This window comes from Eleutherodactylus coqui, chromosome 1 (assembly GCF_035609145.1).
Source record: "Eleutherodactylus coqui strain aEleCoq1 chromosome 1, aEleCoq1.hap1, whole genome shotgun sequence".
NCBI classification, from domain to species: Eukaryota; Metazoa; Chordata; class Amphibia; order Anura; family Eleutherodactylidae; genus Eleutherodactylus; species Eleutherodactylus coqui.
Window position 1 is genome coordinate 84,628,240 of NC_089837.1, and position 18,186 is coordinate 84,646,425.

The 18,186-nt window shown below is 44.9% G+C and overlaps 2 protein-coding genes across 3 annotated transcripts in view; one reads left to right on the forward strand and one right to left on the reverse strand.

Annotated features, from left to right (window-relative positions):
* Nucleotides 1–453: 453 nt before the first annotated feature.
* ACP1 (acid phosphatase 1) lies at nucleotides 454–13,614 on the reverse strand. Of its 2 annotated transcripts, none has more exons than XM_066597807.1 (6): nucleotides 13,459–13,614; nucleotides 9,629–9,702; nucleotides 4,638–4,751; nucleotides 3,033–3,094; nucleotides 2,443–2,548; nucleotides 454–761 (listed from the first exon to the last, which is right to left on the reverse strand). In XM_066597807.1, the coding sequence occupies exons 1-6, from the start codon at nucleotides 13,499–13,501 to the stop codon at nucleotides 684–686; spliced, it is 477 nt and encodes a 158-aa protein (XP_066453904.1). In that variant the 5' UTR covers nucleotides 13,502–13,614; the 3' UTR covers nucleotides 454–683. The 2 variants fall into 2 exon arrangements, with proteins under 2 accessions (XP_066453904.1, XP_066453896.1); XM_066597799.1 differs by lacking the exon at nucleotides 4,638–4,751 and adding an exon at nucleotides 4,810–4,923.
* Nucleotides 13,615–13,625: 11 nt separating this feature from the next.
* The window catches only part of SH3YL1 (SH3 and SYLF domain containing 1), an 88,184-nt gene continuing 83,623 nt past the window's right edge, over nucleotides 13,626–18,186 (forward strand). Inside the window, exon 1 of the mRNA XM_066597785.1 lies at nucleotides 13,626–13,769. Coding sequence (XP_066453882.1) covers nucleotide 13,769 — 1 coding nt within the window. The 5' untranslated portion in view covers nucleotides 13,626–13,768. The remainder of the gene's footprint in view (nucleotides 13,770–18,186) is intronic.

Consider the following 18,186-nt stretch of genomic DNA (forward strand, 5'->3'; position numbering starts at 1 on the left):
GAGAATACGGCCATGTGATCTGATGCATTGGAATCCAATGCATCAGATCGCAGCGTTTATCGGCTGGCTGTGAGAACAGCGGGCTGAAATACGCTTGTGGGAAAGAAGCCTTAGACTGTATATATGGGGACTTTCTATAAAGCCAAGTTCTACTATTTAGCTACAGCTACCCTCCATAGGAATACTCTAATCTAGTTTTAACAAGAGGCTCTTGCAGTTAAAAATTGCAAAGTTGTACTACCCAAAAAAAAAAAAAAGTCTATACCTGTGCTTTTCAACTCCAGTCCTCATGACTTCCCCCCTTTGAATGAGTGACCATACGAAGATAAAAAGCCTATAATAAGTTTCAATCCCTACAGAGGATATTGCTGAATAAGCACATCTGCATTTCCTCGTGTCCAGTAACTTTTGACCTGTCGCATGAAGAGGAATAAAAGTGCACTTGGCAACTGCTAAATTAAAATGGTCTTTATTTCCCCATTTTCGAGCGATACCAGTGCCAGATTGAAACAAATATTGTGCGTTCTGAAATACTTTATATGAAATGCTTGAACATCGCGGTATAAATTATAGATCATGTCTTGTTCCATTGTTAAATATGAGACTAAAAGATTAATGTACTGTCATAACACAACGCATACAGCCATGGCACACAGCTTTAACGTCATCGCTAATGTGGAATACTAGGAGCATTTTTCTAAAAAGCATTTACAGCATCTAACACATTGCTGGTACACCGTCTCAAAATCTTCATCGCTCCCCTGCGGACAGGAAACAAAAAGAGGAATTAGCTATACAAGTCACTTATTTACTATACATACAATAGAACTTGCTGAAAAATTCTACAACACATCAACTGCATTCTATGGAGCAAGGCTCTCTCCACGGTAGACAACTGATAAAGGCTGGTTTAGATGGTCGAGTGTCAGGCAGACGATGACACTCATCCCTGCACATACTAGCTTCTGTGCACCTGCATGGGAGCTAGTATCGCTGACTCACAGCGGGGAGGCTGCAGGAGATTTCTCTCCTCTTGCTCCCCCACCCCTCTCCATTGCCATAACATAGGGGCCATTCAGTACTGAACGACTGCCATTTACACTGAACGAGGAGCGATCAGCTGATTGGCCATCGTTTATGCAGCATGGACGACGAGCAGATTGCCGATTGCTCAGTATACATAGCAGTTCAGTACTGAACAGCTGCTGTGTTACATCAATGGAGAGGGGTGGGGGAGTGAGAGGAGAGCAATCTCCTGCAACCTCCCTGCTATGAGCCAGCGATACTAGCTCCAGTGCAGGTGCATGGGAGCTAGTATGTGCAGGGATGATGTCAGGCATAGTTTGCCCGACACTCATCCTATCTAAACCAGCCTTAAGGTACAGCCTGGTGGGTGATGGTCGTTTTACCATGTAACTAAGGTAATAGTCTATAAAAGGTCTTCCAGTCATAAAATAGACTTTGAAAGGTGAAGGTGCTCTATGGAATCATTTTGCAATAGGACATTTCATGAAATCTCATACAGCCGAGTTGGCAAAACAGTTAGAATATGGGTCTACTTTGTGGAGCCCAAGTCTATGATGGACCAAAAATGGGTAGATTAGGTTGTTAACTAGTAATCTCATATGGGCACTAAACCTACAAGAATGCAAGTTTGACATTTTATGTAAAATTCAGCAAGAGAACAATCTTAAACATAAAGCTATACTAGTTCCCACTCCAATGTCTACTGCTAGCTTCTGATCCAATATTGGACCACTACAGCCATAGCTAGAATATCTGACAATTCCTGATGCACCATTATACCAAGGGTCCAGTGCTAAAGGTAATCCTGAAGACATCTACTGCTGACCGCTGTAGTCAGCAAGATTGCATACAGCTCAATGTATTCCTTTGAACCGCAGCTGTAGCTCCGCAGCCAAAGGGGTTTTCCACACAAATAATACTGATGACCTATAGCTCGTCAATAGGTGGTGACTGGCTGATTGGGATCCCAACTGATTGGCTGTCTGCACCACAATACACAAGGCATAGAGCAAAGACTGCTGCTCCTACCTCTATGTAGTAGCCGGTGCCTGCAATTATGAGCAAAGGCTGCCGCTCCGACCCCTATGTAGTAGTCTGTGCTTGTAATCACAGCTCTCACAGCTTTTGATGACAGCTGTGCCTTAAATTAAGTGAAGGCCACTTTATTTAGGGGCCAGTACCAACTGCTTCACCTCCAACCAGAGGCGCTGACAGTGGGCGCCCTGATGGACTGGGGTCCCCAGCAGCTGATCCCAGCCAGTTAACTATTGATGACCTATCCTGAGGACAGGTCATCAATAGTATGTGTGTGGGGAAAAAAAAAACTTCACAATAGTCCCTTACAGCTATAATTGATATATTGCTGTGATCAGCTTCTACTACTGCTCGGCGTTTAACAATTTAGCCGGAACTTACATAATACGGATCTTCAATGATGAGCCGCTTCTGTGGGTCGTAACTTCCGAGCAGTTCGATCTTAGATTTGCAATTTTGCACTTGGTTACATTTACGTTTCAAGTCTCTGTAAAACAAAAGTCTACATATGTCAAACACACCAGGATCGTTGCTCAGTCCTCCAAATATCAGGCAGGAAGATTCCTGCATCTGAAAGTCACTTTAGTAGCTAAATGGTAAATGAAAATCCAATAGGAACGAGCCTCGCTGACTGATGGAGGTGGAGCGGGCCGGGGATAGTTCACAGTAAGCAGGCAGTCATAAATGGATGACTGCCTGGTTATACGGAACGGTAGGTTTAGTTTTCTGCCTGCAGAAACCGAATGACAAACAAGAAATGAAAGACTTCTAGTTTGTCGTTCAGTCGCTACATGCATTTATACTGAACGGTAATCGTTGGTCTTGCTGGATGGAGGGAATGTCAATAATCTCAGTTTCAAAACTAAAAACAAACAAAGCATCCAAAAAAACCAAAAATAACAGAAAATGAGAATAAAAACAGAATACTTTAGACATTACAAATATGTCCTGTAAACAAACACTTCACCAACCTCAGATTACTCTCATCCATGCAGAGAATATAGTCATAGGAGAGGAAATCTTGTTTTGTGATCTGCATACAAAAATAGAATTACTGGATTAATGAGTTGCATTGACTACATTTTGTAAAAAGGAGCCCGTCATGTCTTAGGAGCACCAGAAATTAAGTTTCTGGACTCACAAGTCAGAGCCATGGAGTCAGAGTGTGTTTTTAGTCTTCCCCTCTCCTCTCAGACTGGCACATCGCATGGGTACACACCCTGGTCTCCATATGTGGGCATGCACACTAAAAGCAGGGAGGCGTTCACTCAATGTGCCAAGTGGCAGCCAGGCGAGTACAGAAAGTTCCCCCTCAGACTACATGGCCCCTGTGTAGAGTATATAGACTTAGGTTCTGGTGCTCACAAGACATGCCAGGTTTTCCTTACTAACTAGATAAACTCAATATTTTTGGAAATTCACACTCCTGGAAACTACCACAATTATATTTTTCTGACATTTTAAATCTAGGGAAAACATTTTTTCTCTGTGTATCCAATACTCATCTCATCACCTAGTCACACAATAAGAGAAGGTATAGATTATAAAAAGTCATGAAGGCCAAAAGGCACTCGGCCATAACATGTGTGGCGCTATAGCTACTTGGGTGTAACTCATTGCAGGTCCTATTTTTTGTCAGTTTTCACAAGCTGAGACTGACGTTCTACAACTCTTCCTGCCCCCCGTGGACCACTGGTCTCAGCCTCGGCACTATAATAGGGGTTGTGTGTTGTCCAGTTGTGCACTCTCAAGCAAAGAATTAATGAACGATTCTCGCTCGGTATAAAAGCTTTCAACTATTGTTTAATACCTTTTCTGGGTGACTAGTTGGAAGTTAGTTGCTCCGAGTAATGGTACCCTTACAAAGTGCAACTGGCACACATCTCTCTTATTCCAACTCCCATGCCCCCAGGTTTATGCCCATCCTGTTTTCACCTCCAGTAGACTCAACCCCTGAAGCCCTTTTATATAATAAGCGCTAACACATACAATAGTTGGCATTCATACGGGCATAACTACAACTAGGAGGTAGAGGGAAACTAGAAGACTGGTTTGACTATATTAAGGCTGCAAGTGGAGAGTTATGGCGTTCTAAACACTGGAATTGGATGCTACTACTGTCAAAAGTTGTCATACTAAACACAAGGACAGATTAAGATACCAGCAACTAGTATTTTAACTTGCCCTTGTATTAGGAAGGCTCTGGCCAGATCGATCCCAAAACCCCAGACAAAACAGTGAAGCATGTTGCACCATCTTGTCTGGGCAACCACCAGACAAACACCATATCAGTCAAAGGGCCCCGTTTGGTTTTGCCAATAGAGCCAAAGCCTGGCTATTTTCTATCACATCTGCTGTCACCCAGCAGTATTATGACATGTTCCTGTATGAGATTTATCACATCCCAGCAGACCGGCCCTAAGAGTAGTAGAAGGCTATGGAAAAGGACACAATGGACTGTATTCCCGTATGGAGCAAGCTTGACATTGTGGAAGTCACACATAATTCTACAAAACGGCTGAGTGCGCCATCCGAGCAGAAGAGCATTGTACTGAAGAACACAGGCGGTCCTATACCTGTCGTGCTTTATGCGATGTTTCGGTATCATGGCTTTTTAGGCACTTTATGGCCCTTGAATCTGGGGAGCAACCCACGTTCCAGTGAGAGGTAGCTGCGCTGTCTATGGACCACTGCAACACAAAACATAATGGATAGGATTGAATGAAGGAAGGAACGGGGGTACATTACCTGCCTGGCCGTGTGACTCATGGGGACGCCGTGCTTCCTCATACAGCTCTGGCCACGATAATCCGGGGGGTTTCCTATTTCATACGTAGAGGTGGCCGCACTGTCTATGTTCCACTAGAATAGAAAGACAAACCGTCTGGGTCATCTGAACATTTTCTTCCAACAATCTTAAGTCCATTTCCAGGAGTGGGACGTGCGAGGAAAAAAAATATTGCGTGTACATGCTGAAAACACAAGCGGGTCCGGCTAACTTTTCTCAGCTGGTGTCGATCATGTGTGACAGTTTCCAGTTTGGCCGTGTGGTTAAATTAGCCACAAGAACATATAATTATATATATCTATATAAAATTGAATGTATGCGTGTCTGTCTGTCTGTTTGTCCTTTATGTGCTACTACACCATTCATCCGATCGCCATGAAACTTTGGGAAGTTGTTGAGTACACTCCTGGGAAGATTATAGGCATAGTACAACTATCCTACGATAAATGGCGCGCGTGCGAGCGTCGTCGACAGTTACGCCCCCCCCCCCACGTAGATCGTTCAATTTCCATCACTGCCACTAATTCACTTCCCAATGTCGTAGAAACATGAAATTTGGCACAAGCATTGATTATGTCATAAATAGGAAAAGCTAATGGGTCCCAACTCCATTATTCAATTCTATGCGCCAAAGAATTAGCGTCCAAATTTTACGTACGGAATCGAATTTTCTCGCTTCCCAATGTCATAGAAACGTGAAATTTGGCAGGAGCATTGATTATGTCATAAATAGGAAAAGCTAATGGGTCCCAACTCGATTATTTAATTCAATGCGCAAAAGAATTAGCGTCCAAATTTTACGTACAGAATGTAATTTTCTCACATAGAAACGTGAAATTTGGCACGAGCATTGAATATGTCATAAATAGGAAACGCTAATGGGTCCCAACTCGATTATTCAATTCTATGCACAAAAGAATTAGCGTCCAAATTTTACGTACTGAAACTAATTTTCTCGCTTCCCAATGTCATAGAAACTCGAAATGTGGCACGAGCATTGAATATGTCATAAATAGGAAAAGCTAATGGTCCCCAACTCGATTATTCAATTCTATGTGCAAAAGAATTAGCGTCCAAATTTTACGTACGGAATTGAATTCTCTCGCTTCCCAATGTCATAGAAACTCGAAATTTGACACGAGCATTGATTATGTCATAAATAGGAAAAGTTAATGGGAAGTTGTTGAGTACACTCCTGGGAAGATTACTGGCATAGTACATCTATCCTACGATAGGTGCCGCGCGTACGAGCATCGTCGACAGTTATGCCCCCCCAGACAAAGATCGTTTGATTTCCATCTCAAGCACAAAAGCAAAAGGCATTACGAGCAACGGGATGCATGTTCAACTACAAAATGATGCATCCGCCGAACGTTTCGCAAGACAATTCCTGGATATTGAGAATGCTGAGGTAAAATAAAAGCTGTGCTGTGATTGGTTGCTATATATTATACCGCTGAGGTAAAATGAATGCTGCGCTGTGATTCGTTGCTATTTTTTATATTGCTGAGGCAGAATAAAAGTTGCACTGTGATTGGTTGTTATTTCTCTTACTGCTGACGTAACATGAAAGCTGCGCTGTGATTGGTTGTTATATATTATACCGCTGACGTAACATGAAAGCTGCACTGTGATTGGTTGTTATATTTTATACTGCTGAGGTAACATATAAGCTGTCCTGTGATTGGGTGTTATATATTATAAAGCTGAGGTAACATGAAAGCTGCGCTGTGATTGGTTGTTATATATTATACCACTGAGGTAACCTAAAAAAGCTGCGCTGTGATTGGTTGTTATCTAGATATAAAAACGAATGTATGTCTGTCAGTCTTCGCAGCAACGCGCGACGGGTAAGCTAATTTATTTATATATATTTATTCCACCCCTCCGGTTTACTGCAGGATTTAGCGGGTCACAGCGGGACAACGGGGAACAGCCAGTAAGTACACTAGCATAAAGGTCACAGTAGGGCAGGTAAATGCACACTGAGGAAACGTGGAAAAAAGGTTTGTGCCTGAAGGCCCATTTACAAAAAACAATTAGTCTCAAAATTTGTTCAAATGAATGAATTTGAGCAATAATCATTCAGCGTAAGCGCAAGGGGGAAAAAAAAAAATTTGATTACTTTATGGATAGTAATCACTGTCAGTGAAAAAACTATTGCCGGCTTCTTGTTGCATGTAAACGCACATGAAGGTGAAGCGCTGAGTGAGAAGCCAGCAATGTCCAAGTCTAAATGCTCAGCCTGGGTGCTGCCGACCTTAGCGGCGACATCCACGTTCGTGCCGTCATTTAAACAACTAAAGGGACCATAAGCAAAAAAAATAAAAATAAATAAATTTGCATATTAAAAAATGGTAAGTCAACAAGTTGGACTTTCCTGATGTATCTTCTCTTGGGTAGAAAGTCATGTTTATTTCTGGGAAGGGACATTTTAAGTTCGTATATAGACAAAGAGCAGTCAACATTTATGGCCATGAGTGGCTGTTTGATCTCCACTTCAAACAGGAGTGTGCTGGCACCTTTTCTGTTTAGAAGGTAGACGTGGCCCCCTACTGGAATGAGGACACGTGGCCACCTGTGATAGAATAGTATAAGAGGTCCCATTTTCTCAAGCCAAATTGAAAGTTTTGGAAGCTTTGGAGACAGAAGGAGGACAGGTCATATCTGCCAAACCCATAGAAGTGAGGGAAACCTTTGGTGACGGGTTGAGGAGGAGTGCTGCCTGTTGGTCTACTGGAGAAGACATTCTATCTTATCACTGTTTGACTTCCGGGGTGGCTGTTCAGATGAGTCCATTACCCAGTGATGTTCCTGGTAACATGTAAGCTGGAACCTCTTAGCTAATGTGGAGCTCCTGATGTGATGTAAGCTACAACCTTTATGCATAGGTATAATAACTTACGAATGTAGGACAGTTATTCACCACTATGCTCCATTATCACTGAATTTGATTAGAAGTTATTGTTAAACCTTCCATATCGTCATATTCTCTTATAACCTGAACTTATGTATTGCTGCAAGACCTACCTTGTGATAGTGCTGCGGTGTGCAGATGACTGCCAGAAAGCCGCCTGCCCTTGTGTTGCTATTGGTTGTGGCATATAACTGCCAAGATCTGAGGTTTCCCTGCTCCTGGCGGTTAGAGCAGGAGCCTGGCTGTCAGTAACTCAGCCAAGCAACCGCCTTAAAAATGATGCATGTGCAAATTAAAGGCGCAGTAGTGAAGTCAGTAAAAAGGCATATTGGCCACTCAGGGGTTAACTGAGACGCTAAAAATGTTGGCAATTGTGCCTTGGAGTTAACATTAGGGACGTTTCAGATGAAATGAATTATGAGCATTGATCCTTCTAGCAGCAGGGAAGCTGGCCGTCCTGCGGGTCTCCTGTACCATCCATTATTAGATGCCGCTCATACACCAGTCAGCAGTGATTTCCCTGCAGCTAGAGAAAGCAAATCCAATGAGCGTTTTAAATTAGGGGACCGGACATCAAAGTGTCTCTGAACTGCAGGTCTAGGGGTTATCCGCTTAGCGGATCTCTTATGTTCCAGAGTCCTAACTCTTCTGAGCTGCAGCCCTGTTTACTGTCTTCTGTGTAACGCATGAAGATCGTGTGGAGATGTGAATCGCACATCGATGGACCAAGGAGTTATGGATTCATCCTGTGCATGACAAGGGGCGAGATGAGGCTATTCCGCACAAGAAGGAGCACGTTATGGGTTTGGAAATCTGCAGATTTTCCCGTGTGGAAGGGGCAACTTGTAACGGGGTACGGAGTGGCAGTGCGCACAGTCGCCTGCTGCACGGGGGTCCATTGCTGAATGTTGGATAGGAGGAGGACTCTGCTAACTGAAGTGGTAAAAGTGACTGGTCATCAGTTTCATACATGTACAATGTGATATGTAGGTCCTATTCACAAATGCTGCCGAGTTTAAGAATAAACACATTTTAAAAAGGGACCCTTGTGGGCTAGAACGCCCCCCGGACCTCTGTTTGGACGCCAATGTACTGACAGGTTCTCTTTAAAAACCTTGTCTGGAAGGAGCTTGAGCCACGGGGGCCGCACTGCATTGGGCTCTTGTAGGCAAACCGGTACAGAGCTGTCACTCAGTTAACCCTTTAAACGCCCAGATCGCTTTTCCAGGGTTCTGAACAGCCTCTCTGCAAGGAGATCAGAAAATGCCATTCTTAAGGCCCCCAGGACATGTCTTTATAAACAATTGGCCATGTGTTGTGGCTTGATAAACTGCCTGTCAGAACGCGGTATAAAAAAAAAAAAACAAAAAAAAAAACGGTCCGCGTCATTAAGGTGTTAAAGCGTGTAATAAGTACTGCATCATGTGATTTCTCATTTATAACTTGAGGTATATTTTTCAAGATTCATCTTTGGTGTAAACCTCGTCTCCTTTCCATTCCTTAAAGATGCCATGCCCCACTGTGCTTTGTGAGGGATACGTGTGCTTTACTAGAGTTACACTATACAGAAGAAGGACTCTTGGCAGAATACTCCTCTTTTGTCATTTTTCTTTACACCATTGTGAGTTGTATGCAGATTTCAAGATGTTGGAAAACCCCTTTAAAGCCCCCGACATCTCAGACAGCCGCCGAACGGGGTTTTCCCAACGTCTTGTAATATAGTCTCAAGGAGCACAGAAGATAGCTGCTGACCACAGCGAGCGGACGAGTCCCTGGATCCAGGTGAGCACATCAGCACCCCGGACCCCGGGATTTCGCCATCCCGCTATGATAACAGTCCCCTATTTTCCATCAATCTTTACCTCATGTGATATTCCCTCATCTGTCACCAACTTTCTAAACACGGCTTCTGCTATCGGAGAGCGGCAGATGTTACCTGCAAGAGAGACACAAGACCGTCACCTATGAAGCAAGTCTACTACCGATTACACAGAGATAGAACCAGTGATTGTATGCAGTAGCACAGACGAGCCACAGGCAGCACTGTTGGCTGCTTGTACTAACAGGCCGCCCCCTACTCCATGCCTACATGCCCACTACAGAAGCCAGCGCTGCCTCCCTTGTTAAGACATTCTGGGACTGTAAAACCACTTGAATGGGTCGTTCTTGCAGCATGTGCACAGATTTCTGCAAAGTCCTCTGAGATGCAGAAGTGTCTACCATATGCGAATATACCTCAACACAACACATATTGTTAACTATATAGCACCCTAGAGGAAGCTGCCCCCCCCCCCCCTAATAAATATCGGTAGAACAGGGGCAACGTATATCTGCAAAAATCAAAAACAGCAGTTTCATTCCCTCTAAAAGGTCCATTTAGACAATTATTGCTCAAAACCATCTTTTGAGCGCTAATCATTGCGTCTAAACATGCGGCCATCGTGCACTGTTTGTTCATCACTCATTTCTAGCCAGCTAGAAATAAGCGATGAGCCTCATCAGCGCCACACGCGTTATAAAGGCCCCTTGAAACCCTGTTCTGCCGATATTTATTAGGGATAATAGAGATTACAACTCCATAGGTAAAAAAGGCTAGGAGTGACAGACGCCAGTGTAAGGCATCTGTCCAATGGGTACGACCGGAGCTTCTTAATAGCTTTTCAAGATGTAGCCATTTAGTAGCTGCCATTACCCTCTATGGGTGATGAGGTGTTAAATGATACCCAACAGTAGCATCTGTCACTCATACACTACAATGTCATCTGTTCAATGGAATCCCCCCCCTCCCCTACATCTCTTATGGGCTACAGATGTCACTTTTAGGCTCCTGTTATATCTAGTCTCATGTTCAGCTAGGTCATAAGAATCAAACGAAAAATAAAAAAATGACTGAGGTGACTGACAAACTGTCCCGACCGACCCCATCTTTCAGGTATCTTACTGGATAGAACAGTGCAAGATGCTGTAAGACAGACAGATCGGTGAAACCGCCTCCAAGACATCTGACCTTTAGCCCCCCCAACCCCAAAACAGGATAGGATCATAAGAGGCGAATCATGATGATTGAAGCCTTGATCAGAAACGGTCCATCACCGGCCTCTCAGAGGCTGTCATGTAAAGTGGCGCAGTCTCAAGACACCTTGTACTGAGGCAACCCTTATTGGAGGAGTCTCTTTGGGCCATAGGACTCAAGGAAGGCTGGACCCTGGGTTATATACTCCTTTGTAAGATAAGAATTACATGTGAAGGTGGCTGCAAAAACTCCAGTAACAGACACACCTCACACTTACTAAAAATACAAGGTTCTAAGTAGTGTATGTTTTGATCAGAGCATGTGCGCCTAAAGAGGAGCCTTTTAGAGTTAGGCCGGGTGTGTGGTAAGACACTGTTTTACCGCTAAGTGAGCCAGTGTATCGCCACGTATGGCAACGATTTAGAACTGCGCATGACAGCGTATATCGCGCACGCCCTCATGAGCAGGCTGACTTGCTTCATTCTTTTTTTTTTAATGTGCCCATTATACACAATGCAGGTGAATAGATCATTGAAAAAACTAAGACAGACACATTCATTGACTGCACTACCACCTATTATGTACGTGTATATTGCACGCGTAATATGCAATGACATTACACTCGTGCGAGCCCTGCCTTAGGCAGCCATGCAATACGTTTCTGCCTGGACGTGGCAGATGGGTCTCATGTTTTGATTAAACTATGAGCCAAGAACCTGAGATTTGTTATTTTATGCGGTGAGTATCAATTGTATTCGGATATTAAATATGTATGAGTGCTGAGGCACGTCTGTTACCTCGTACAGGTATCCGGGGATTACAGGTTAATCCTTTGGAATTCATAGGAACAATTAAAGCTCTATTATCCCATATTTCATACCCGTTCACGGGGCTGTGTTTATATTCCATTAGGTCTCACGTTGTTATAGCATGCCAGGAACAGATCGCTCATGGACATTCCTGCTCCATTAAAATGAATGGAAAGATAGAATGGAACGGAGATAAAGAAGGTAGTAAGTCAGGCACTCATATAGCACCATTATATGGGGTATCATCTCCAGGATTTCGGGGATCTACTAATTAGTTCAGCTTCGTTTTGGTCATAGATCTGCTTCAGTTGTATTCACATCAGCATCAGAGTTCGCTCGAAGCCTCCTCCACCGATTTCTGTGTAAGTCCCAGACAAAATAGCATTCTGCTCTATTTCAGCTAGGAAAATGCCAAAAAGCTGGAAAGACATTGAACGTACCCTAAATATGGTCAACGTGGTCCGATCAGCCAGGGGGTTCAGTTTTCTTGCTCCCATAAGAGTGCAGTAAACCGAAAACCACAATGCAAGTGTGAAGAAAGGAGAGCGAAAGAGGCTGAAGATGGAGCCGTCACCAAGATGGCGACTGACCCGCTAGTGATCCGCATTCCGCAGCTTGCTGTACATACAACTGCCCACTGCGAGGTGCAGACATGGTCTAAGGTCTCCAAGTCTTTCTTGGGGATAGAAGCAGATAGAAACACGGGACCCCCTTCAGAAGACGCGGACATTCTTCTGGGGTGAGAGAGACAAATGGTAGCACCGTCTACAGAACCCACGTGGCAGCCGCTGGAGTTAGAAGAGTTTTCAAAACTTAAGACGATGTTCATGGTCCAAGAACAGATGTAATCATACGTTTTCTACACTTGCGCTGAAGACGTCCATCAACATTCATGGTTGGTTGAGTGAGACCTGGTGAAGGCGTCACGGGCGCGAACAAATGTGTGTCTGTGGGTGCGACGGCTCCAAGAAAGCTGAATGAACGAACCCAAGCAGCCTCAGCCAGCCGGTCCGACAACATGATTGTGAGAGAGGAGCAAGCGGTTATGGAGGACCACCGATGGAGATCGCCCACACAGTCAGCAACTCCGTGGGACCTGTGAAGGTGTGGAAGGTTCCCTCCAGGTAGTTGCCGGGAATCCACCAAGACTCCTGCTCATCAGTGACCCTTATTGAGGGGTGTCTTCATGAAGTGGTCCCTCGCGCTCCCTTCTTATCTGACCTCCCATCCAGGGATTGTTGGCTCCCCCCCTCCCCCCATGATGAAGAATGCCTCCATGGTCGAACGTTTCCCCAGTCGTGCTGCTCTTGTATCAGCACAGAGACCCCGTAAGAAGTTCACAGGGGCCGTGCATGGCGTCAGCGACGTGAAAGAGGTCAGAGGGAGATTATGTAGAGTAGGGACCATACTTCCGCTTTCTGGGGTTAAGTGGGATTTTAGAAGAAAACCTAGGAGGCCTTGGAACATGAACGCACCTCGTAGGCAGAAGACCAACGGGGCAGAAGGTGTTCATTAAACCCCATCGAAAAATAACGATCAGCCCAAAATACATGTTTAAATAAAGTTTTTTAAAAGTAATAAAAATTTTTTAAAAAACGCCCTAAAAAACCACGCATTAGCCGCTTACTGTAGTCCATCCGCAGCATCTCCAGGCACCTACATAGCAGTATATGCCATATTATCTGCTGGTCGTCACGCAGTATATCAGTTGTCAGACAGCTTTCCCAACATACAGAAGCGCTGCAGGACATGTAATAACCAGCTGCCTGCTGAACATTAAAAGTTATCAATTCCTGAACTTTTAGAAAAAAAGCCCAAATTGCATCCCCTCCAGCAGGATATAGAAGAGCAGCCCCTCACATCTACTCACCCAGGCACACGAACAGCACAGACTTGCCCCCGGCCGCCGCCATCCCGTCTCTGTTCTCTCTCACTAGAGGAACTCACATCACCGGAAGTGCGTCACTTTACGGCACTTTAAAGATGGCCCGACTGGCACTGACGTCACCGTGCGGAGGTCAGGCTGGGACCACGTGACCTGTCTCGTCTCGCTGCATGTAAATAAGAAGCGGCGTCACGTGGTGGGGAGGAGCCGCGGCAGGTGTAATCTCCGCCCCTCCTGTGCTCACCTGTGTGCGGGGCAGAAGGAAGCGGGGAGCGCAACCCGGAGAGGAGTCGCAAGTGAGTACAGGACTGCGTGTCCAGCCGTCATCACCATGGAAACAGGACACCTTCAGTGCGGGAGGAGCTGGGGGTGATATGGTGCCCATTACAGCGCCCCCAGCAGGTGGTTGTACGGCACAGCTGCCTACATGTTCTTCAGTATAGCTAGGCACACTGCCATTCAGGGCTGTGGGAAAGCTGGGTGACAACCATAGTGGTGGCCAGCAGCCTTCTCGGAGGTAGTAATGACTATTGCGCCCCCTGGAGAGCTCAACGCCGCCGGCTAGATTGTATTTTACGGAAATACTATTTAATTTTCAGACTGGTGATCTGAATGTAACGAAACGGCACCAAAATGGTGTTAAGTAGGTGAAATAGCGCTCTGTGACGCGGTTGGTGTTTTTCAGTCCGGAAAAACTTAGATTTCTTTAAATGTGTTTCTGCGTATTTGTGGACGCAGCCGGGTAGCATTATTTTACGGAATGAACTAGGCTTTTTTGCGCGGCATCGGGATATTTTACTGTACTTTTTCCGCCCGCAAGGCCGGTTCATTTGTGCGCGGAAAAGAAAAAACACAACAAATGGCTAATTAGTCTAAAGAGCTCCAGATGTGTTCTATTTCCCAGTGGAATTACGCAGTGTATCGCGCATCTCCTAGCGTATTGCGTGCGCATTTGTGCATCCCCATTGACGTCCCACCCCTCCCATTGCAAATAGTGGCAGGGGGCGGGAGCTCAGGTCCTGCTCCTGGCTCTTCCATCCTCCCCCCCCCCCCCCCTGCAGACAAGGACAGCGTATTTCGGCTCGGCGTGAAAACCGAGTCAATATACGGTCGTCTAAATAAGCCATTGGGCCCCTTCACACAAGCATACGCATATTTGCATGCTCATAAGCGTAGCATGTTTGCAGAACCAACAAAAAAATTTTTTGCGCTCATTGGCGTATTTTACTAGACTTTTTTCACCTGCATGTTTTTTTTGCACGCATTGGTGTATATTACTGCACCTTTTTGCGCCCACAGGGCATGCTCATTTGCGTACAGCAGACAGACGCACCGATAAATAGCCGATTATTGTAATGACTTCCAAATGTGTTCTATTTCCAGCAGAATCACGCAGCATATCACGCATCCCTTAGCGTATTTTGCATGTATTTATGCTATATTGAAAGTAGAACATGTTGTATTTTTTTTGTGTGTGTGATCAAAATGCGCAGGAAAAAAAAAATACTTGCATGTGAAAGAATCCATTGAAATCAACGGGTTCTATTCTCTAATTATTGCGCATGTTAATTTTACACGCGGAAATCCGTTTGTGTGACTCTAGCCTTATGGGGGAAAAAACTGCATAACAAAAAACTAAAGAAGAAGGCTTGTAAAAATGTCATGAAATTCGTGGCGTTTCTAAATTTTTTTCTTACTAGACTCCTAAAAAGCCACAAAAAAACCCTCCCCTGGGAAGGAAACCTCATAGTGCACGGCGGCTATAGGGATCAGCGGGTACGGGATCCCTACACTTCTGTGTTGTCCCTGTCAATGCTGCTAGCCCGAAACCGGAGGGGGACAGCCGGCGTGTCGGAGCATGTTGGGAACGAGTCACATACTGATCACTTTTGAAGTCACGCAACTTTTTCCAAGTGTCAAAAACTTTGATAAGGGAACTGATAAATTTGATGTTCCGCCGGTTTCCTAACTGCAGTTGTACCAATACGTTGGTCTTGCCGATGGCTGGACCTTCCAGAAGAAGGGGAAAAAGAGAGGGGGCGCCGTCTTAGCGTAAGAAACCTAATGCAAATCAGAAAAATAAGTGGATGCGCTCTCACCTGGTTGAGTTCTGCAACCATTGGCGCAATTCTAGACTGCGCTTATCAGACCCAAATAAGTTACCAGAACTTCAAGCCAATGTGGAGGGTGTCAGTCCGTTCAGCCGATGTACTCTAAGGCCATACATGTGTGCCTTCCAGTGGTGAAGGTAAGACCACTCTTGCCGGGGCTGCTTCACGACCGCCCAGGAGGACGAAAAGTCACATCCCAAAAACTACACTTGATAAAGATGCCGCTGCAACGTCGAAGCACGTTGCGATGTTTTTGGAATACGTTTGTTGTGTACAACCAGCTTACCACCTGAAGGTTTTCAAGAATTGTCTTTTCCATAAACCGGTGGAATGGTTACATGTGACCCAGAGCCTTTTAGTAACAGGATTTACCGTTTCAATTTTGGTACATTTTTTGCGGGTTTATTTCATGGTCCACTGAATAGCCGCCATGTAAAACAACGTTTCCCTTGCAGTAACCTCTGGAGAGCTTCCTCAGGTGGAAACAGCCGATCATGTAGCGTTTCAGAAGCGACTTGCTGTGCCGGTTCACTTCAAGCAGGGATTGTCCTGTGATACAACCTGTTTAAGGCCGGGCTCACACGAACGTATTTGCATTGCGCATTCCGTACGCATAATAAATGGCATCAATGAAAGTACATTGATTTTCATTGTACCACTTACACATGCGTATATTTATCGCATATGTTGCGTGTGTAAAGGCCCATTTGCACGCAAAGACGATCTTTCAAACGACTGAAAGACTGACAGTTTTAGCGATCGTTTTGCATAAAGTGTTAATGGACATTAGGGTCCATTAACACTCTATCAGCTTCATTTGCGTGTAAAAGGGCCTCCGGGAGCTGTTTGCTGAGCACAGCATGTGTGCTGGGCTCTACACACAGCTGCATTGTTCTCGCACGGGCTGTTGGCATAATACAAGGTAATCAGCGCTCCAGTGCAGAACACAGCGTGCGGTCCCTGTTATCTCTCCCTGGCTGAACGATGGATTTTAAGCTCAACCAAAGAGTGAACGATGGCAGTGTTTACATGCAACGATGATCGCTCATATGCCATCGTTTAAAAGAATTTTGAGTGATAATCGTTGCATGTAAATGGGCCTTAAAAAAAGAACACAGCATGTTTTAACTTACCGCTTATTATGCGTTTAAGAGCGCTATTGTTCTCTGTGGTGCGTTCAAAACGCAGTGCAGACGCAATTATATTGCGTATGTGCGGCGTTTTTTACGCATATTGCTAGGAGTCATAAGAAAGGAATGTAAGAAAAAGAAGCCAGGGAAGGACAAATACGTTGTACATGCGCAGGCATATGTGACTAAAACCAGTTCCATACACCGATAAAATGGTGCGATTTTCCTTTTTTTTCGTTTATTTATTTATTTTTTTAATGCAGCGTACCCTGGCCTTAGTATTACTAATTAGTGCATTGTTTGGCTTTTATGTAGCTCTTGCTGCGCATTGCCACTACTCGCCATATTGCCATGACTATCTGTATGTGTAACAGCTTGGAGACCCCACAGCAAAGCAGTTATCCCATTTAGAAGGGTTAAGTGTGAAAGCCAGGGTTCCCCAAGTGCTGCCACCTCAGATAGCCCAAAGTCAAACCGCTGTGTGGCGAGGCGGATCCACCTCCGTCTACCCAACAGTAACTAATCTTTGACATGATCGTTAATCCTGGAACGTATCGGCTGTGATGTGACCTTGAAGATAACGCAGTGATCGGACAGATGAGGAGCTGACATCTTCTGAAGTACGTTGTAGACATGGTGAATATGACTTCTGCTCTTGCCCGTCCGGGGGCTTGTTCTACTTCACCGCCTGAGAATCGTCTCAATGACCAATTTTTAAGGCCAACCTGTCAAGTGTTATCTGTGATAGTAAATCATCCCCCGAGGGCTTTCTTGTATCTGTGTTATAATGAATATTCTAGCTCTCAAAGTGAGAAGTCCTCATGGAAGTCAAACCTGTCCTCTAATAACTTGGGGGGGAAACTCTCTGGAATTTCCAATTTCATCTGCGTCTAAAAACTCTTCGACATCTGTTTCGCCTACGGTTGATTTTCAGATAGACCTTTAATAATGTAAAACTAAGTAAAAAAATTCTCTAAAGTATGTCATGATCTTGGGATACCGAAAACACATTCAATGGAAATGAGAATACCGCTTGGAAGAACGGAAGACTTAAAAAGTGGAAGAGGCTATCCAACAACAAGACGGATCAAACCCAGCTCGTGACAGGGGCAAGCATGAAGAGTGAAAACCAAGACTGGACATTCTGATGATAGACCACTTACATATTCTGTAGCATTAATATTGATGCAGCTGCCACACTTTAAAGGGGTTGGGCCAGGATGGCATCCCTTGTTCATATGCCTCATTGGCTCGGGACTAGAGATGAGCGAGCATACTCGCTAAGGACAATTACTCGAGCGAGCATTGTCCTTAGCGAGTACTTGCCCGCTCGGAAGAAAAGATTCGGGGGGCGAGGAGCAGCTGGGGAGAGCGGGGAGGAATGGAGGGGAGATCTCTCTCTCCCGCTCCCCCCTGCTCACTCCCACAACTCACCTGTCACCCGAAACTTTTCTTCCGAGCGGGCAGGTACT